This window comes from Galeopterus variegatus, unplaced genomic scaffold (assembly GCF_000696425.1).
Source record: "Galeopterus variegatus unplaced genomic scaffold, G_variegatus-3.0.2 Scaffold390, whole genome shotgun sequence".
In the NCBI taxonomy this organism is placed as follows: domain Eukaryota; kingdom Metazoa; phylum Chordata; class Mammalia; order Dermoptera; family Cynocephalidae; genus Galeopterus; species Galeopterus variegatus.
Window position 1 is genome coordinate 526,416 of NW_007726501.1, and position 20,490 is coordinate 546,905.

The 20,490-nt window shown below is 55.6% G+C and overlaps 3 protein-coding genes across 5 annotated transcripts; all 3 read right to left on the reverse strand.

The window, feature by feature from the left end:
* Positions 1-1,745: 1,745 nt before the first annotated feature.
* LOC103586895 (homeobox protein Hox-A7) lies at positions 1,746-4,679 on the reverse strand. Of its 2 annotated transcripts, none has more exons than XM_008568244.1 (2): positions 4,169-4,679; positions 1,746-3,255 (listed from the first exon to the last, which is right to left on the reverse strand). In XM_008568244.1, exons 1-2 carry the CDS (start codon positions 4,545-4,547, stop codon positions 2,939-2,941), a joined length of 696 nt encoding a protein of 231 aa, XP_008566466.1. In that variant the 5' UTR covers positions 4,548-4,679; the 3' UTR covers positions 1,746-2,938. The 2 variants fall into 2 exon arrangements, with proteins under 2 accessions (XP_008566466.1, XP_008566467.1); XM_008568245.1 differs by having other exon boundaries at positions 3,166-3,802; positions 4,169-4,586.
* Positions 4,680-5,421: 742 nt separating this feature from the next.
* LOC103586897 (homeobox protein Hox-A7) lies at positions 5,422-7,250 on the reverse strand. 2 transcript variants are annotated; one of them, XM_008568246.1, is made up of 2 exons: positions 6,772-7,250; positions 5,422-5,858 (listed from the first exon to the last, which is right to left on the reverse strand). In XM_008568246.1, the coding sequence occupies exons 1-2, from the start codon at positions 7,148-7,150 to the stop codon at positions 5,542-5,544; spliced, it is 696 nt and encodes a 231-aa protein (XP_008566468.1). In that variant the 5' UTR covers positions 7,151-7,250; the 3' UTR covers positions 5,422-5,541. The 2 variants fall into 2 exon arrangements, with proteins under 2 accessions (XP_008566468.1, XP_008566469.1); XM_008568247.1 differs by having other exon boundaries at positions 5,826-6,405; positions 6,772-7,189.
* A 5,665-nt stretch (positions 7,251-12,915) lies between these two features.
* HOXA9 (homeobox A9) lies at positions 12,916-16,363 on the reverse strand. Its single transcript, XM_008568248.1, has 2 exons — positions 15,372-16,363; positions 12,916-14,320 (listed from the first exon to the last, which is right to left on the reverse strand). Exons 1-2 carry the CDS (start codon positions 16,186-16,188, stop codon positions 14,082-14,084), a joined length of 1,056 nt encoding a protein of 351 aa, XP_008566470.1. The 5' UTR covers positions 16,189-16,363; the 3' UTR covers positions 12,916-14,081.
* Positions 16,364-20,490: the final 4,127 nt, after the last annotated feature.

Below are 20,490 nucleotides of genomic sequence, written 5' to 3' on the forward strand. Positions count from 1 at the left end.
CCAAGCGCTGCTGCACCGTGCCAGGGCGCTGTGTCACGGAGGGAAGGCGGGCACTTACTGCCATGGTGAGCGAGGGAGGGGAGAGAGGGAGGTGTGTGTGTGTGTGTGTGTGTGTGTGTGTATGCGTGTGTGTGTGTTTGTGTGTGTGCTGTAGTGTGTGATGGGGGCGAGTGTGAATAGGGAGTATGGGTGAGGGTGAGTATGCCCCTCTTCGAAGCCGCCCTGGGTGCCCTCTCCCACCGCCACCAGCGCCGGCTGCCACCTCATCACCTTTGCTCCTGTCTCCTCCTCACATGTCTCACCTTCAGATGGCGGTTCCCAGAAGCTCTTGTCCCTCTGACAGCTGTCGCTTGGGCAGCCCAGGAGACGAATTGTCCTTTTCTCTGGTGCCAGAGGACGAAGGAAATTAGCCAGGTTGCGAGTTGCAAAGCGGCCGCCACGGCGCCTGGAACTGGGCGCGCCCCACCTCCAGAGGGAGCGGCCCGGTCTGGCCTGGCCAGGGCTTCCCCTCGCTCGCCATCGCCGGACAAAGCGCAGCCGAGGCGGGCTGGAAGGCAGAGCTCCGAAGCAGGCAGGACGGAGCGGAGCAAAAGAATGCGGCTCTATTCTCGCAAGGGAAATTATAAAAAAGTTCATGTTCACGGTTCCCATTCACATGACCGACAGCGGCCAATGGAAGGGCCGAACAACTCATAAAGTTGTATTGCAAAGTTGTAAATTTTCATAAACAACAACGGATTTATGACCCTTTCCCCATCACTAAGAGGAGGCAGCTCTTACACCGGCGCCATCTTACCACGGAGGCCGCCCGGAGTTGGGGCTGCAGGTTTTGCAGATCATTTCAGCCCCGTTTTATTAAAAGCCATAAGAAGCGGAGCCAACCCAGGCAGGAGTCTGGAGTTCAGGTCTTCGCCGGCCAAGCTCAAGAAGCTGTGGGCTGTCCCCACCGCCCCTCGCCCCTCTCCCTTTCCTCAGCCCCCGGTCCTTCCCTGCACTGAGCCGCCTCTGCAGAGACTGCGCAGCCCGGGTCTGCGGCCCATATCCTCCCCGCACACCTCTGCTGCAGTGCTGGGTCCTGGGGAGCCTCGCCTGAAGGAGGGGTAGGGGGCAGTGGCAGAGGTCCTGAATCCCGTTTCCTAGCCTGGGTCGGGTTCAAAGCGCATACAGATTTCAGGATAAGTTGCAGGGTAATACCCTTGTCCAAACCCACTCCACAGCCTTAGAGGAAAGGGCGAATTTGGAATTTGCTCACGGAATTTATGGAGGTTCATAGAACCTAATGTATCTGTCGAAGATTCCGTTTGCATGGGATCTAGAAGATGCTTGTGCACATACAAAAACCAGACAAAAGTCTCTACACAGAGAAAGGCACATATGCAATTATGGACGTAGGGGAATATATACATTCAATTATGGACACAGAAATGCATACACCCAATTATGGATACAGAAATATGCACAATTATGAAAGTATGTAAAAATACACACAAACATAGACAGAAATACATACATACAAAAATAGGCACATACATACCCGTACAAATTCACACATAAAAATACATAAGAAGAGATGTGACATGCATGTACACCAATACATGCATGTACACCGACACCAGGACCTGAGGTCAGTCCCTCCATTTTTGCTTTTCCATTGCCTCCTTGGGCACACAGACACAGCCAGGGCTTGTCCTCCAGCCATGCTCACCTCGTCTTCCCCAGGCCACTCTGGATAAAGCAGTGCACACTTTTTTTTGTCACCAACCATCTTTATTTTTCTGTTACATAAAACACGGTTAACTGGGCTGGGAAATGTGCTTTCCCTGAACCCCAGGCTGGAACTGAGGGGGACACAGGACAACACAAGGTGATGAAGAGCATTGGGGAGGGCACTGGACCTCCCCACCCACTACAGAGTTAGACAACACACCATGCTACAAAGTCACTCCATTAACACATCCTTCCCGAGTCAAGACATTGCGCTACAAATGAGCTCCAAGACTACAGATATGAAAAAAAAAAAAAATCTTGTTCAAATATACAGTATTTTCTATTGTAGGAAAAGTCAGGGTGTACATATTTGACATGGCTGAACAATAGGATACAGAGGCCAGGGGAGAGGACAGCAAGGCTGAGAGCATCTCCACAGTCCCACTAAGCAGAAGCTAACCCAGAGGTTTGCAGCCAGCTCAGGAATGCTCCCCTCCAGGAGTGAGGGGTGATGTGCCTGAACTGGGGGTGCCCAAGCCAGAGAAGGAGGGATTCTAGGTTGCAGCACTTACAATGCTTTGGAATAAATATATTATTTTTCAATTTAAATAGAAGCCAGTGCCCTGGTCCCAGGACCCCAGCGTCTTCTCAGCAAAGCCTCAGGGACCCCAAAGGCTGCAAGCAGAAGCAGCAGGGGCCTGACTGGGGAGGGGTGGGCAGTAGGTAGCAGGCAAGCCAGCCAGCACAAAATAGGTAGTTTGGGGCAAATAGGTAGTACTGAGAGTCATGTTCTTGTGGGTATGGCAAGTGGTGCTGGGTGTCTGCCAGTGTTGGGATAAGTCCAGGCTTCCTGGGAATGGAGGCCCGCTGGGGCTGGGCCCATAGGTAGTTTGGGGTGCCTCCCACCGAGGCCTGTGCTAGGTAGTATTTTGGCTGCGCCAGCGCGGAGGCCGGCTGGCTGGGGGTTGGGGTGTCTGTTGGTGTCCTCGGAGGCAAAGGGGATCCCCAAGGCGACCCAGTCTCAGAGGCCACTCAGTCCAGAAAAGTTGGGAGCTGGAGTGGGTGGTGGAGTGGGTGATGGGGTGGGTGGGGTGCGGGTTGAGAACTGTTTTTTTTTTTTTTTTTTTTACATTTTATTTTTATTTCCCCCAATTTTTGTAAATAAAACCAGTGAGTCTCTTAAAGAAGCTTTTGTGACTGTCCGGTACAGCCAGGGCTCCGGCTCGGCCCCTCATTCCTCTTCCTCCTCCTCCTCCTCTTCGTCTTCATCCTCCTCGTCGGCCTTGGCGGCGACGGCAGCGGCTGCAGCGACAGGCACGGCGCCCTCGGGGGCTGAGGCGGCGGCCGGACTCTCGTCCTTATGCTCTTTCTTCCACTTCATGCGGCGGTTCTGGAACCAGATCTTGATCTGGCGCTCGGTGAGGCAGAGCGCGTGGGCGATCTCGATGCGGCGGCGCCGCGTCAGGTAGCGGTTGAAGTGGAACTCCTTCTCCAGCTCCAGGGTCTGATAGCGCGTGTAGGTCTGGCGGCCTCGCTTCCTGTCGGGTCCTGAGAGCAGACGGACATGCGGACAGACAGACAAGCAGACAGGGACGCCGACAGGACAGTGCGTTAGCCAGGCTGCTGTCCCAGAGCCTGCACCTTCCTCCCCTCCCGGAGCCAGGAGCACGTCCCCCTCCGCCCCACGCCTGGAACTGCGCTGGGGAGGAGGGGAGTGTTAGCGGAGGACCCCAAGTGCGGTGCCAGACAGGCAGGCTGCTCTCTACGGAGCGAAGGCACAGAATCCCAATTTTACAACCTCCCTTTCCAGCCGGCTACGCTTCCACAATGTCCTGTTTCCCCCGACAAAGGGAAATTGTAAATATAGAGAGTGGGCAAGTGGGAGACGCTGCACTTTTGCCATTCAGAGGCGAGCCGGACTGCTTCCCCGCCTTTCCAGGGAGTGGGCGACCCTCCCCAGCAGCCTGCGCCCCCATGCCCAGGACTTTCCTAGGGCATTCCGACCCTCTGTCCCAGTTCCTTCCCGGCCGACGACTTGAAATGGCCCCATGGCACAAGGGCGAATGAGGGGACTTGGAGGGCTTGGTCCTCCCTGCTTTTGAGAAAGAAAAGCCAGGCAGAAAGAAAAAGAAGGAGGGAGGGAGAGAGAAGAAATGGAGAGCGGAGAGAATAGCGAACAAACTTAATGGTAAAATTCCAAGGCAAATTAAGTTAAATAAATTTACGAGGATCAAACCCATTAATTGGGCCATAAAAAGTTTTATGAGCCTCATTTACATACAATGCTATGGGCTCCACGCAATGGCGCCTCGGCTCTAATTAAAACCAGAAAGGCAGCGCCGCCGGGAGTCACGGGGCCGCCCGCTCGCAGCTGCCTGGCCCCGCTCTCCCAGGCCCCGCGCTCTGCGATCCCGGCGCCCGCTCCGCCAGCCCGCCCGGCCCGCCTAGCGGCTGCGCCTACCTGAAGACCGCATCCAGGGGTAGATGCGGAAACTGGCCTCGGCCGGGCCGTGCAGAGCGCCCTCGTCCGCCTTGTCGCAGGCGCCTTTGGCCAGGTCACTGCAGAGCCCGGGGATGTTTTGGTCGTAGGAGGCGCAGGGCAGGTTGCCGTAGGCATCGGCGCCCAGGCCGTAGCCCGAGGCAAAGGGGCTCTGGTAAAGGGGGCTGTTGACATTGTATAAGCCCGGTACGGTCGAGGCGAAGGCGCCGGCCCCCGCCCCATAGCCGCTTCTCTGCGAGTTGGGCGCAAAGGAGCAAGAAGTCGGCTCGGCATTTTGGAACAGAGAAGCCCCCGCCGTATATTTGCTAAAAAGCGCGTTCACATAATACGAAGAACTCATAATTTTGACCTGTGATTTGTTGTCCGGCAGCTTTCAGTGTCGGTTTTACGAGGTAGCGTGATATATGATAACATTACACCCCCAGATTTACACCAAACCCCATTTTCTTTTGGACGGAGCTCGCCGCAGCACGTGACCGCCCACATGACCGCCTCGGCCAATCTCAGCAGCCCTCACAGGTGGTCTAGCTCCGCGGGGCCCGCGGCCGCCTAGAATGGAAGGGGAAGAGGCTCAAATATGCGACCAACGAGTCGGCCCGTACCCGGCAGGGCTGGCGAAGCAGGTTTTCCAAAACTCACTACCTTGGGATAAGTTTCATGAACTCAATGTCGACATCTTGTTCTTAACATAAACAATATTTGTGGTTAGAACTGCTGATTTGTTAATTAATGCATAACTTATGTTTCTGAATAAGCCATTTAGATATTGTTAAGAATAGCTGAAGCATGAAGCTCATGCTCCAGTGACAAATAAATGCTTTTGGTTCCCATAATGTAATCAGTAACCAATGACTGTGTTTTTTGTGTTCTGTAAGAAAAGTGCAATGACACTTTTCCCCATCCCTTTAGAAAACTCCTTTTGGAATTCTCTTATAAAATGCCTTTGCTGGTAGTGGACTTTCCAGCACTTTCCAACTCTGTTGGCTTGTGTTTCCTGGGTTGATCCTTAATTAAGGTTGGCTTTCAATAAAACTTTATAAAATTATTTCTGCCTTAGGGCTGGCCCGTGGCTCACTTGGGAAAGCATGGTGCTGACAACGCCAAGTCAAGGGTTAAGAAGCCCTTACCGGTCATCTTTAAAAAAAAAAAAAAATTATTTCTGCCTCAACAGCCTTGATTTTGGTTCACAAAGTCACCAGCAGANAGAACTGTTTTTTTTTTTTTTTTCTTTACATTTTATTTTTATTTCCCCCAATTTTTGTAAATAAAACCAGTGAGTCTCTTAAAGAAGCTTTTGTGACTGTCCGGTACAGCCAGGGCTCCGGCTCGGCCCCTCATTCCTCTTCCTCCTCCTCCTCCTCTTCGTCTTCATCCTCCTCGTCGGCCTTGGCGGCGACGGCAGCGGCTGCAGCGACAGGCACGGCGCCCTCGGGGGCTGAGGCGGCGGCCGGACTCTCGTCCTTATGCTCTTTCTTCCACTTCATGCGGCGGTTCTGGAACCAGATCTTGATCTGGCGCTCGGTGAGGCAGAGCGCGTGGGCGATCTCGATGCGGCGGCGCCGCGTCAGGTAGCGGTTGAAGTGGAACTCCTTCTCCAGCTCCAGGGTCTGGTAGCGCGTGTAGGTCTGGCGGCCTCGCTTCCTGTCGGGTCCTGAGAGCAGACGGACATGCGGACAGACAGACAAGCAGACAGGGACGCCGACAGGACAGTGCGTTAGCCAGGCTGCTGTCCCAGAGCCTGCACCTTCCTCCCCTCCCGGAGCCAGGAGCACGTCCCCCTCCGCCCCACGCCTGGAACTGCGCTGGGGAGGAGGGGAGTGTTAGCGGAGGACCCCAAGTGCGGTGCCAGACAGGCAGGCTGCTCTCTACGGAGCGAAGGCACAGAATCCCAATTTTACAACCTCCCTTTCCAGCCGGCTACGCTTCCACAATGTCCTGTTTCCCCCGACAAAGGGAAATTGTAAATATAGAGAGTGGGCAAGTGGGAGACGCTGCACTTTTGCCATTCAGAGGCGAGCCGGACTGCTTCCCCGCCTTTCCAGGGAGTGGGCGACCCTCCCCAGCAGCCTGCGCCCCCATGCCCAGGACTTTCCTAGGGCATTCCGACCCTCTGTCCCAGTTCCTTCCCGGCCGACGACTTGAAATGGCCCCATGGCACAAGGGCGAATGAGGGGACTTGGAGGGCTTGGTCCTCCCTGCTTTTGAGAAAGAAAAGCCAGGCAGAAAGAAAAAGAAGGAGGGAGGGAGAGAGAAGAAATGGAGAGCGGAGAGAATAGCGAACAAACTTAATGGTAAAATTCCAAGGCAAATTAAGTTAAATAAATTTACGAGGATCAAACCCATTAATTGGGCCATAAAAAGTTTTATGAGCCTCATTTACATACAATGCTATGGGCTCCACGCAATGGCGCCTCGGCTCTAATTAAAACCAGAAAGGCAGCGCCGCCGGGAGTCACGGGGCCGCCCGCTCGCAGCTGCCTGGCCCCGCTCTCCCAGGCCCCGCGCTCTGCGATCCCGGCGCCCGCTCCGCCAGCCCGCCCGGCCCGCCTAGCGGCTGCGCCTACCTGAAGACCGCATCCAGGGGTAGATGCGGAAACTGGCCTCGGCCGGGCCGTGCAGAGCGCCCTCGTCCGCCTTGTCGCAGGCGCCTTTGGCCAGGTCACTGCAGAGCCCGGGGATGTTTTGGTCGTAGGAGGCGCAGGGCAGGTTGCCGTAGGCATCGGCGCCCAGGCCGTAGCCCGAGGCAAAGGGGCTCTGGTAAAGGGGGCTGTTGACATTGTATAAGCCCGGTACGGTCGAGGCGAAGGCGCCGGCCCCCGCCCCATAGCCGCTTCTCTGCGAGTTGGGCGCAAAGGAGCAAGAAGTCGGCTCGGCATTTTGGAACAGAGAAGCCCCCGCCGTATATTTGCTAAAAAGCGCGTTCACATAATACGAAGAACTCATAATTTTGACCTGTGATTTGTTGTCCGGCAGCTTTCAGTGTCGGTTTTACGAGGTAGCGTGATATATGATAACATTACACCCCCAGATTTACACCAAACCCCATTTTCTTTTGGACGGAGCTCGCCGCAGCACGTGACCGCCCACATGACCGCCTCGGCCAATCTCAGCAGCCCTCACAGGTGGTCTAGCTCCGCGGGGCCCGCGGCCGCCTAGAATGGAAGGGGAAGAGGCTCAAATATGCGACCAACGAGTCGGCCCGTACCCGGCAGGGCTGGCGCATTCTGCGGAAAAGCACCCGGAGGCTCTGCCGGGGCGCCCAGCCGGCCGCCAACCCAGGCGCTGGGGTCTGCGGACGCCGCGCCGGGTCGGTCCAGCGCAGCCCACTCATGCCTATTAGTGAACCCCAGACCAAGCTTGTGGATCCTCCCTGTCGCTCTCCTGTCCGCTGACCCAGCCCCGGGAACCTGCACCCCGCGCACCCGCCCGCCCCACGGTGGCCTGTGGGCAGGTCTCGGCATTGGACAAATCGACTCTTTGCCCACGTCTCCCACCAGCCCAGGTCCAGCGGGCTACAGGCCGGACTTAGACTCTGATCCAGACAGGGCAGGCGCAGTGTCCCTTGCAGCTGCAGCGAGAACGCCACCGCAAACTGGAACCATGTGGTTCGAATAAAGTCAACGTTTCCCAGCTTCCTTTCCTTAATCGGCGGCCTACTGTTTATCAGCCCTAAAGGAAGCAGTGAAATATTTATCTATTAATGAGCCTCATTTGCCAACAGATTTATTAACGTGGGTTTCCCTTCCCTTCTCACAGACACCGCGGCCCTGCAGGCTGTGTGTGTTCACTCGTGGGCACCTGGCTGGCGTCCGGCAGCCCAATACATGGCTGAACATTCCTTTGTCCTCTACACAACCCTTGGTTCCTCCTGGCTCATGGGGAGACGAGTCTCTTTCCTGCAGCTTGTAGAAACCTTGGGCCCTGCACCTTTCCAAGCACCCCCATCACCGTGAGGTTTCTGGCAGCCTTCACACCCACCGCCCCTGGGCCTCCACCTCGTGAGCCTGGGTGCCTGGGAGCAATACACGCTTTAGAGCCGATTTGGAAAGGAGAGAGGGGACCCAGGTGCCTGGGAATTGCAGCCCACTATGGACCTCCATTTTTTTTGGAGACACCAAAAACAAATAGGGAGACCCCTCCCCAAAGACCGCCCAGCTGTTGCAGCTTTACCTTTCCAAGTACCGGCTCACAGAGAGCTGAGCGCACAGTAGTCTCACTCCCTCCCATCCAGGCCCCCAACTTGTGGCACCTACCTTCCCAGGCCTCCAGCCCCTGCACAATGTTGGACCAAGCACCCGCCACCCACCGCTCAGTGGAGGCTGGGGGGCGAACCCTGCCCCTACACGCCTCATAAACTGCCCAGGCCATGCTGGAAGCCCAGCCACCTTTTACTGCCCAGCTAGATTGCACACCATAAACCCGACCTCACAATGGAATTGCCCCGGAAATTCTCCTCTAAATTATAGAGTTTGGTTCCTTGTGTACAAAGCACTTCCCATCACTTTCAGAGGGTACAGCCGCCCTTGTTCACTGCAGCCTCTCAGGGGGACCCAGGGCACAAAAGGCAGAGGGAGGGATCAGATCAGGATTCAAGGGAGCCCCAGCTTCTGCCTAGTGAACCGCCTGGGCTTGGGTGGGGAGGCAGGGGCTGCCACCTCAGGTGGGTACTGGGCAGTCTCCCCCCAGGGTATAGAGATCATGGGGGGCAATATCCTGAGATGCCCTTTATGGCGGATAGGGATGATACTTTGTCTCGGATGGGGAATTGAGGGGGTAAAAACCCCAAATATTCCAAATAGCATCGCCTTCTGGCAGGAAATACAAACCTAAGAAAGTTAAAGGAAGACGAAGTAAACAAGGAGAAGGCTAGGAGATCAAAGAGGCGGAATTAGACGGCTTTAGACCAATAAATTGTTTCTAGGGTGACAGAGCAAGACGCAAAGAGAAAGACCCCGGCCCTGCCGCCGCTGTCTGTCTAGACTCAGGCGGCTGGAGTGTCCCACAGCGATGGTGTTTAAAGTAGAACCTGCCCTAAGCAAGGCGACCCGACAGCCCGAGAGGAGGAGAGGAGAGCAATTTCGGGGAGCGTGGGGAAGGAACGCACTTCCCCGCCAAGGGAGGGCTGAGCGCCCGCGCGGCAGGCTCATCCCTGCCCGGATTTTGCCCGCGCGCGTCCAAGCGTTTCTGGCAGGACGCGCTGCTTCTCGGCCCCGGCCAAGGAAGATCCGGATACTGCCCGTAATGCCTCGGACCTTCTGGGCCTAGTCAGCCAACTGGGCCGCCTCCTGCGGGCACCGAAACCTCCCTTTCGTTTCTGTGCTTCTCTGTCCCCTCCTGCCTTCTGGGGTAGGATTTTAAAACGAAAAGGCCTGACAAAATCAGGCTTTTCATAAGGCCTCTTTAATCGCGTGTTGTCGAGCCACTGGTGCCCTAATTTGACTGAAAAGACTCAAATGCGCCGGGTTATGTGTTATCGATAATAGTCACAGAAATGCTCGTTGGCGCTAGACTTGGAGCGGGCACAGGTAGGCAGGTTTCTCACCAGCCAGCTAATTTTAGATCTTTTCCCCTGCTCTCCTTGAGCTGGCTTCCCATCTTCCGGCACAGTGTATTTCCCCTGCTTCTTGTTACCAGGTAGTCCTGTATATTGAAATCCAGTTAAGAACGTAAGCCCAGCTCGCGCGGCGAGTGGCGCCCGCAGGAGAGCCTGGCGGCTGACCGTTTGCTTCTGCACTGTTCCCACCCGCGTCCCTCGCACGAGCGGCGCGTCTGTCTTCCACCCAGTGAGCTGTCCCAGCCTGGGTGCGGGGACAGATCCGTCCCCGACGCGTGCAAATGAGCTCGGGCGGCGCGGGCTCTTGCCTGGGCGAAGGTCCGCTGTGGGGAAGCCGCTCCCGGGCAGCCGAGAGGGAGCCGCCAGCCTGCCAAGGGCGAGGGAGGCCCCGCCGGGCAGTCCGCGAGAGCCCGGGCAGCCTGCACCTACCTGGGGCCTCGGTGATCGGTGGGGAGAAGCGGCCGCCACCCATCTGTGACTTCACCGTTTATTTGTAGTTACATAAATCGAGCTTTCTATCTGGGGCTTGGATACACAGCCCTGGGTGACTCTTGGGGAAGCTATTAAACCCTTCGTACGATCAAATGCTGTGAAATATGGTGTGTTATATACAGAAATATGACGAAGGCTTGTGTCTGTAACACCAACGTGTGTGTGCTTGTATAGACAGAGAAAAGCGGGGGAGAGTGGGGAAAGGGGGAAAAGGAGAGGAGAGGAGAGCAGACGCCCGCAGAGACATCCGCCGAAATCCAGCCCCCGGTTTTACAATGTGCACAGCACAGAGGTGCGGCTTGTAAACATTTTGTGGACTCGGTGGAGACTATTACGACCCAAATAAATGCGGTGTGCGGCGTGTTCACAGGGCTCCAGGGTGCTTCGAAGGGTTTTCTGTTTGCTTTTGCGTTTTCCCTCTGAACTCATTCTGCTCCCGTCGCTGGTCCTTGCACTTGGGCTCGAGGCCACCTCCGCAGAGGTTCCGGAATGTGGTCGGATCGGGGTCCCCTCCCCTCTGGCCTCCTGAACGGGGGACTCCAGAGTGGCTTCGGTACCTTTACAGCCCAGGAAAGACCGCGGCCAGAGAAAGTAAGGGCGGCTTCCACGACGTGAGCGCCAGCTCTGGAGCTCGGGTGCTATTATTAGAATGGTTATTTCAAACATCACATTTATTTTAGGATAACCAAAGCGGTTCCTTATCTGTCCTCCGGGATTCCCCATCCTGGCCAACTCGGCGGGCAGATTTACACTGGTCACTCGCCAAGAATGTCGTTATGCCCAATTTTCACCCGCCTAATTTTATTGTCACGAGTTCAAGTCGGCCGGGTCCCGGGGTCCTGGCGCTCTCTCCAGGTGCTGGTTTGCCGGGTTCTGAACCAGGGCGCAGGATTTGCGGGTCTCTGGGTCTCCAGGGACCCGAAGCTACCATATGCGCCCTCTGCACGCCCTCTGGGGGGTCCTCCGCGTGTTGGTTCGCTGGTCAGCAGGGGTCCCCGCACCTCCCCGCCCCGAAGCCTGTCCCGGGCTGAGGACGGTGACCCTGGAGCCGTACCCGTTCGTGGAGCTGCAGCCCCGCAGCCACCAGGAAAGCCGCAGCCCCACCGCGCTGGGCCCTCTTGACAGCGCCAGGGAGGAGCGAACGGTGAGGGTCACGCAAGTCCCCGCCGCTTGCTTGTTTAGCCTCTAGGCTTCTAGCCCGGCATGAGCAGCGCGGAAAATACACGACTGCTTTCACACTCAACTGCGGCTCCCATTCCAGAAAGGTTCGTGTCAAGTCGACATCTTAGGAACTTCCCAGGGTCGTGGCGGCGGGAGATGGCGGCGCGGGCGGCTCTTGCGTGGAGCCACACTGCCATCTGCTGGCCTCCTCTTGGCACTGCAGCCTCAGCAGCCCCAGTCTGTCGGGACTTTGGCAGCCACCACCAGGCTGGGTGGAGGGCGGAGGGACAGCGCTTCGCACACGCGGGGGTTGGGGAGGCGAAAACTCAGTCCCCTGGGGTCCGCGTGGAGCCCGGAATCTACACCGTGGAGGGGGCAATGTCCATAAAAGAGCTGTTTCCGCAGCCGCTTTATCGGCTGCAGACAGAGCTAACAAATGAAAGGGCTTTGGTGGAATATCCTAATTGGGGCTGGACAGTTGTAAATTCATTAAGGATCGAATTCCAGACAGTTCGCAGACCCGGCCTTTATGGCACACCCTTACTGCCCATTCTTTGAAGTTCCTTCTGTCTGCAACAACAGAGGGCGTCCCAACCTGGTGGCGGGGGTGGGATGGGGGGCTGTCCCATCTACTCGCGCCCTGGTTCTCCCTTTACGCGTTAGAACCCAGCCAACTTTGTAGAAGTGGGGGGGGGGAGGCAAGAGAAGAAAAGGGGGGAGAAGCGAGGCTGAACCTCAGCCTACATCTGGAAGGTGCTCGTCCTCCGAAGTTGTGGTCACCCCCCAACCCCCCAGCTCTTTACACCCCATAAACGGTAACAGCCCTCATTTTCTTTTATGGGGCTTCAGGGCTCATCGCTTGCCTTGGCCTGGCCTCTGCCAGGACTTGTGCTCGGGAAAGGTTTCTGGTGCAAGACCCGGATTCTCCTGGGCCAGGCTGGCAGGACGTGGGAGGGGGCAGGGGTGCAGGTCTTCGGTCCCCTGCAATCCCTCAAATGTTTGCCCGGGCGGGCACGTTGGCCTGGTTGGGCCCCTGTTTTCCTCTGCAGAGCCTCCTGAAGACGTGCCCACTCCACCACTTCCCGCACCCTGCCAGGGAAGGCCCCAGGCGTCTCTCTGGGCTTGGGTTTGGGAAATTTCTTGGGACACCAGGGTGAGAGAGTGGCCTCCCCACTGCTACTGACGAGCGATACCAGGGACCCCAGCTCAGCTACTTAAAGGCTTCCCCCAGTCCAGCAAGATAGACACAAGGCTGGGGTCCTGGCCTCACCGCCCAGTTTCCCAGCCTGCTTTCCTCCGCTGCTTGCGCGGCCAGGCAGCTGGCCTTGTTAAAAGAGCTTAGGCCCATCCAGGCTGACTGCGGCAGGTCCTGGCTCCCAAAAGCCCGCCAGAGGCAAAATTAGGGTTCTTTCCTCCCACCCCAGTACGGCCCCCAACTGGAGAGTCTACCCAGGCTCCCCTGCCCCAAAGAAGAAGGTGCAAAGAGCAGACCCGCAAAAAATAAAAAAGAATCAATATATTTTATTTGGCAAAAAGTTAAATATCATCTCAACACAACAATTTGGTCAGTAGGCCTTGAGGTAACTATTGCAAAATATACAGTGTATGTTTAGCCCGATGAAAACCCCCGATTTATCAAGGATACAAATCTACAGTAGCCCAATGGCGGTTTCATAGTGTATAATTTATTATCAATAAAATTAACTCCGTTACAATAAGCATTCATTTTTCCCCCGGTTTAAATTAAGCGTAAACCATAGGTAGTAACCTTCTGCACATATGTATAGCTCCGAATTTCCTCACTGTTTGGTGCAAAAACAATATTCAAGCTTGTTTGATTATGTACTTTTTCTCTAATATATAGATTACATATACAATGAACAAGACAGAACTATAGAGCATGTAGAGATTAAAATGCCCATATTTCAAAAGTGGAGAAAACCATGAATCTATGCTTCCTGGAGAACCTTTTTCTTTTCTTTTTAAAAATTTTATTTCACTAGGAAATTCTTACAGCTAGTTTACAATCATAGGATAACAGCCTAGTTATACAGAAGACATATTCCACTACAGAGCTATACTCTATGCAACTCTCCCCCCTCCCCATAAACAACCTGAGTTCAAATTGAATTCTAGCTTTCACAATCACAACGGGTGCATTACCCAGTACACAGAAATTTGAGTCACAAAACATAATTACCACAATAAAACACAGTGTTCAAGTATCTCAGCAGAGCGATCTGCCCCACAAAGAGCAAATTAAATTAACTACACAGACTAAAATCTATACAGCCTGCCAACAATTGTGCATTATAAAAAGGTAGTCCCCCCCCCTTTTGTTTTAAATCAGGAACAGGTAGATTTTTAAAAATATATATGTACAAGCTAGCACACACAGCCGTTAGAGCTAATGCCCCCTACTTTTTCTTTTCTTTTCTTTTTGTCTTACAGAAAATGGAAAACTTACAATACCTCCTCCATCAAAGCGGCAGGCCTAGGAGCCAGCCTGAGCAGGGTCTGCCAGGGGGGAGATGAGGCCTGGTGATTAGAGCCGCTTTGTGCGGGGTGGTGGAGGCTGAGGCTGGGGTGAAAGAAGGGAGAAGGGGACAGGCGGCCCTTTCTCTTTCTCTCTAGCTGGCTCTCGTTTCTAAATGAACCCAGATGGCGTCACTCGTCTTTTGCTCGGTCCTTGTTGATTTTCTTCATTTTCATCCTGCGGTTCTGGAACCAGATTTTGACCTGCCTCTCGGTGAGGTTGAGCAGTCGGGCCACCTCATACCTGCGGTCCCTGGTGAGGTACATGTTGAACAGAAACTCTTTCTCCAGTTCCAGCGTCTGGTGTTTCGTATAGGGGCAGCGCTTCTTCCGCGTGGAGCGCGCGTGAAGCCAGTTGGCCGCCGGGTTATCTGCGGAGGAGAGAGACACTGGGTTGAGAAGGAGAAGCACCCCCGGCGGGAGGCTGGGGAGCCTCCTAGGGTCTCTGGCCGAAGTGCAGGAAGCTGCTGAATTGGTTAGGGAGGCAGCCCAGCCTCAGACACAATGGAACCCGGGCAGACAGACGCACAGACGGTCACTCACAATTCCACGTAGTAAAACCTCAGCTCCCCCCTCCCCACCGTGGCCCTTCTTTCTCCTCTTCGGTCTTGTCCCCTTCCCTCCTTTCTCCCACTTTCTTTACATTGTGTAAAGAGTGAAATTTAAAAACAGATTTCCTTCTTGCCACGCAGAGGGAAACCACGCTGCCCTATATTCGTGTACAAGATTAACACTTTTCTCCCTCTCACTGACTCGGTCTTCCCGTCCCCACCTTTCCTTCTATTCTCCCCACTCCGTATTTGACCTTCCTGGAAGGCCGCGGGAACTGGGCAGGCCGGGAGGGCGCCCCAAGGCCGTTGATCACGTCTCCATCTTATTTGAATAATCTAGCATGGGGACCCTCGTGGTCAGTCGCCCGCAGCCTCATCTTGGGCAGGATTTATGCCGCCACCGGCTGAAGGCAAGAAGTGGATGGAATCTGCCTCCCCCCCACACCTCCCAGCATCCTGGATCAGGCTGCCCCGCTGCTTGCCGTTGCTGCAGCCGCTCGCGGACAATCTCGCAGCACAAAAGACTCCCTCCGCTGCGCTGCTTTCGAAGAACGGCCCGAAGTATCTCAGTCCTGGGCCCGGGCAGCAAAGGAGAGGGGCGGCCGGTCTTGGCTCGGCCCAAAGCGCCCGCCCCGCCCCCTCTCGCTGCAGCAGCCTCCTCCTCTACCCCCAGCCCCGAGGCCAGCTCGTCCCTGCTGTCTGGACTTGGGGCCCCATCCGAGGCGTCCCAAACACCAACTTCTGGCTCTCTGCCCCAGCTCAGGAGGCTCCCAGTGAGGGCGAAGGCAGGCTGGAGAGAAAGCTGTCGAACCGGCAGATCCAGGTGGCCGGCGTGGAGGCGGCGGCGGGTTTGGAGGGAGGAGACACTTACTGGGGTCGATGGGGGGCTTGTCTCCGCTGCTCTCACTCTCAGCATTGTTTTCCGAGAAGGCGCCTTCGCTGGGTTGTTTTTCTCTATCAACTGGAGGAGAACCACAAGCATAGTCAGTCAGGGACAAAGTGTGAGTGTCAAGCGTGGGACAGTCACCCCTTCTGGCCGACAGCGGTTCAGGTTTAATGCCGTAAGGCCGGCTGGAGGGCAAGCCCGCGAAGGAGAGCGCGCCGGGCGTGGGCTCCAGCCAGGAGCGCATGTACCTGCCGTCCGGGGCCGCCGCCGCCACGGGCGCCTGGGGGTGCACGTAGGGGTGGTGGTGATGGTGGTGGTACACCGCAGTGGGCACGGCGTTGGCGCCCGCCGCGTGCACCGGGTTCCACGAGGCGCCAAACACCGCCGCCTTGGACTGGAAGCTGCACGGGCTGAAGTCGGGGTGCTCGGCCAGTGCCGCCGCCTGCCGGGGGGGCTGGCCCAGGGTCCCCGGTGCGTAGCGGCCCGCGCTCAGCTCATCGCCGGCGTCGGCGCCCAGCAGGAAAGAGTCCACGTAGTAGTTGCCCAGGGCCCCGGTGGTGGCCATTGCCGTGCCCCGTGCCTGGCCGGCCCGGCCCGCGGAAATTATGAAACTGCAGATTTCATGTAACAACTTGGTGGCACCAGGGGGGGAAGTACAGTCACCTAATAAGTTGCCGGCGCCCGCGCCCCCATTGGCCGCACGCGTCACGTGTCCGCCCGGCAGAACAATAACGCGTAAATCACTCCGCACGCTATTAATGGTCCGGTGTTTTGCAGTCATAATTTTTATAGCAAAAGCCATATGTTTTTATGCAAAGGGATCGCGCTGCTCCACGATCGGGTTTGTTTTAATTGTGGCCAACGAAGATTAAAAGATCAAATCTGGCCTTGCCTCCATACTCTCCCCTGGCCCCCTCCCACCACACACACTTCTTCAGCGGACTATTTTATATCACAATTAATCACACCATCAGAAGGCGCGGATCCCGCGTGCGAGCGCGGCCAGCCGAGCCCCTCACATAAAATTAGATAATAATTGAAGCCATAAAAAAGCAGCCAAATCGCATTCTCGCTCTACTGTATTTAAATCTATATTTATGATATTTCATAAGGAGTTATTGTTTCAGAAGCCACAAAGGCTGGTGGGAAGTCGGGAACAACCAACAGATTCGTTTGCTTCGCCATGGCTCCCAGCTGTAAAAATTTATGAGGACTTGGAAAGGTTAAATTAGATTGTTGTGTTTGGTTGGCGAGTTCCCTGTAAATAATCCCTGCGGTCCCCGGAAGATGTGAGTTTACCCCTGGCCTGCCGTGAAAAGTCAAATTCAACGCTGTATCCGTCCCAAACGGAGCCGCCACCCTCCTTGCGAGAGCGCGTCGGGGCAGGGACTGGCCGCCGACGAGGCATCGCCTGCTGTGACCCCCCCCCCAAGCCTGCTCGACTGGAGCACCGAAACCCCGGGCACCCCCCAAATTCTCCTCTGCTTCTCCAACGAAGGCCCCACCGAGGAGAGGGAGCAGCCAGCCACCCCCTAGGCGAAGGGTTTGAAGGCCTGGCTGTGCCACGCGCTTGGCTCCGGGCTCGCGACCCCGCACACACGCGCACCTAGCCCGCCTTGCTCGTGGTCAGCAGGGAATCACGATCCCTGGGGGGAGACGGCTGGCGTCCCGGACCTGTGCTTTATTGTTGAAGGCCCTAAAGCACTGAGCTCCGCAAAGCCTCCAAGCTCTCCCAGAACCAAGCTGGGAAAAAACGCCAGACTACATCAATGGAAGGCGAGTTCGGCTGGCCACAAGGCAGCCCTGCCTAAGGAACCCCGCGCCTGTAGGGGCTGGGAAGCCCGCACCATAGTGGCCGGTTCCTGGGCCCAGTAGAGCCTTCAGGGCTCCTTTTTTCATTTCTGGTCACCGCCCCAGGCCCCGCCTTGGTTACCCATGGGACAAAGTGACTCTGCAGAGTTACTCACAGCTCAAGTCCAGGGCTAGAAATTAAAACGAGGAGGGGCAAGGGGCATTGACTTTAATCCCATCCCTTGGCCTAACCAAATTGGACATGTTATTTCTCACCCCTTAGAGTCTTTGAAGCGGGGGTAAATTAAAAGGCAGCAGCCATTCTGTTAATTGGAAGAAAAAACCCACCCCAATTCCGAACAGAAAGCAGCGATTCCTAGAAACGAGGTAATTAAATTCACGTGTGAATACTGTGCTTGCAAGAGTGTGTTTCTCATTAGCCCACTCCCCTGGCGGCGAGGCCAGAGGCCCCGGGCACTTCCATCTCTCTCTTTTCCCTTCATCCTCACCAACAGTTCCAGTAATCCCCTCCCAAACACCCTGACACATTCTTATCCCGGGAGAGGACCCCCAAATGCCAAGCTTTTCCCCAGAGGAAGGCTGAGAAACGCGCGGATACCGGCCTGGTGCCCCTTCCTCCGCCTGCGCCGGGAAGAGAGAAGTGGCCGACACAATGAACTCCGACGTGGCCCATCCTGGCCGCCTCAGTCCCCTCCCCCCTTAATATTTTCCTTTCCCTGTAAATTCCTCCGCGTCATTCCCACCCCCACCGCAGCCCAAGGTGTCCTAAATATCCGGCAGTCCGCGGGGCCTCTGAGCGTTTCATTTAAAAAATTAATCCTGGAGGAAACCTTTGCTCCTAATTGTAATTGTCTGCAAACCGGCTGGGCACATCGCGCTCCCTTTTCCACTTTTTATACCCTAGGACGAAATGGATTATTATTAGTAATTTTTTTTAAATAGAAAGACTGTTCCTTTAAATAGTCTTAGCCTCCAAATAGGACAACTACTAAATAATTAGCAGGCGTCGAGTGTTAAAGCAGCCTTTACTGGTGTCTGTAAGAGGAAAGGGGATCACAAAACCAAATATTTTCCCTCTTCAGCCCAGAGGTTTGGGGTCAGAATATTCAGAACTTTGTTTTTATTTTGGAAGTAAAAAAGACTGCATGTGCATATAGAAATTATAAATGTGTGGAATTACAATTTGCCCCTTCTCAACTGAGAGTTCTTCTAAAACCTTGATCTCTGAAACAAGTCCAATACCTTGATCTAGAAAATGGCAGAAAGGAGTTGAAGGGAACCGGGTGTGCCTGCCTTTCAGATAACAGGTCGGTGAGCTGAGCAATGAAAACAGTTCCTGGACCCCCACCCCAAGCTGGGAAAGGAAGCACAGCTCTGTGGGTATGAGTCTGAAGGCATAATTGTGTGTGTGCTGGGGGGTAGAGAGGGATGTTTTCTTTTCAGTTTTCAGTAGCGAGAATGGTCAGACTGGATTCCATAGGTTAGACTACAACTTGAAACAAGGACTCAAATTTGTATCTCAGTGGCTCTGGAATTTGGGATTCCTTTCACCTATTTGAAACAGACTGGCGCTGGAAGGGTCCCTTTCTCCAGTACCCACTTTTACAATTGTGCAGTATCTAACATATTTTGAACCTGACAGAAGCCACTAGCAAGCAGGCAGTCAAGCTTTTCTCTAGCGGGACTCCATTGCAGTCAAAGCCTGAGCTAGGACCCGCAAGCCCGGAAGAGCCAGTAAGCAGCTTCCCTGCGGAGCTCCCTGAGTGGCCAGGCTCCACCGAGCCTGGCTGGGCTTCAGACATGGTCCCAGCCTCGAGTCCCCACTGAAGCTGGCGAAGCCCTCGCTGCCCTCGGTGTGGGCACAAAAGAACGCCATAGATGCCCCCTCATCGGATCTCCCAGTCAGCTGTTAGCGACCCGCGGAGAAGGAAACCAAGGCCGCCGCCATACGGTCGTGATCATAACCGAGGCCTTGTCTGCACGGCGGCACAACAGGCCAAAACCCACGTTGCTCGACAGCCGCCCCACGCGGGTCCTTCCACGGCGTACTCTGACCTCTACTTGAGAGCACAGAGGAAAATGAGATCCCTAGGCTATCCTGAAGCCAGCCCTGGACTTCTTCTGAAGGATGATTTGGAAAGAAGAGAAGGGGGAGAGAGAGAGAATGGGACAGAGATGGAAGATGAAAGAAAAATAAAAGAGAAAGAAAGGAAGGAAGGAAGGAGAAAAGAAAAAAAGAAAAGCGATGAAAGAAGAAGGAAGGAGGGGGGGGGGAAGGAAGAAAAAAGGTAACTCCTGGGAGCAGAGGCCGCGCTTACAGAGAGGAGGGTAAGTGACAAGGCTGTGCACCCTGTTTCTCCTTCTTCAGCCTGGGTCTCCACTGGCAAAGCGATCTTTCCTGAGCTCACACCCCAGACTGGGGTGTGTGTGTTTGTGTTCCAGCCTTACAAGAGAATGGCGGGGTCCCAGGCCAGGCGCTAGGCCTAGAGTGGGGGAAGCTCAGGATGGAAGTATGCGCCCCTGACCTTGAATGGCCCGGGGCCCAGAATTCCTACCACGCCCCCAGCATCTGCGAGTTAGCAGCTAACCTGACCACCGTACCTGCTCCGGGCCAGGTTTGGGGTGCGGGGGAAGCCGCCAGCTGGCACAGCGCTAAGGAGGAAAACACAAGGCTTCTGCGCAGGGAAAGCCGAGGTTGCCACCGCAGGCCTGGCACGACCAGGGCCTTGACGCCCCGTCCGGCCCAGCCCCCGCGCGCACAGGTACCTGGAGACGATTTCAACTGAAGTAATGAAGGCAGTGTCGTGCTGTCGAGAGAAAGGTGGATCCCAACAACAGGAAACTACCTAAATCACCGACCAGTTCTGGTGCTGCCCGCGCGGGGCTGCCTCGCCCGTTGCCGCCGCCGCCGCCACCACCGCCAAGGAGAGAACCCAGAGATCGCGCCTGGCCCAGCCCCTCGGCAACCTCCGCCCGCTTTTGCCACTGAGCACCCCAGGCTGCTGCAAATGCGTCACGGAGGAAGAAGCCACCGGCCCCAGTGAGGTAAGCCTGGTAGAGAGAGAGAGGGGGAGGAAGGGAAGGAAGGCACAAGAGAGAGGAAAAAGGAAGGAGGGGGGCAGGCTAGAAGAGAGCAGAGAATGAGCAGTGTGCATGCTGGTTTCCCAAGTCTTGCAGCTCAGTGAGCGGGCGCCAAGAGGCGGCAGCCATGGAAGAAACTCAGGGCCAGGGAGAGCACAGAGACGGGCTCCCTGTCTGGCCGCGGCCTCCCGCGCTCGCTCCCCACCGCTCT

Excerpts from the sequence above, each read along its gene's own strand:
- HOXA9 (XM_008568248.1), bottom strand. The coding sequence starts at position 16,188 with ATGGCTTTTGCTATAAAAATTATGACTGCAAAACACCGGACCATTAAT. Across the intron at positions 14,321-15,371 it reads CAAGCCCCCCATCGACCCCA|ATAACCCGGCGGCCAACTGG; the intron begins GTAAGTGTCTCC and ends TCTCCTCCGCAG.
- LOC103586897 (XM_008568246.1), bottom strand. The coding sequence starts at position 7,150 with ATGAGTTCTTCGTATTATGTGAACGCGCTTTTTAGCAAATATACGGCG. Across the intron at positions 5,859-6,771 it reads CCCCTGGATGCGGTCTTCAG|GACCCGACAGGAAGCGAGGC; the intron begins GTAGGCGCAGCC and ends GTCTGCTCTCAG.
- LOC103586895 (XM_008568244.1), bottom strand. The coding sequence starts at position 4,547 with ATGAGTTCTTCGTATTATGTGAACGCGCTTTTTAGCAAATATACGGCG. Across the intron at positions 3,256-4,168 it reads CCCCTGGATGCGGTCTTCAG|GACCCGACAGGAAGCGAGGC; the intron begins GTAGGCGCAGCC and ends GTCTGCTCTCAG.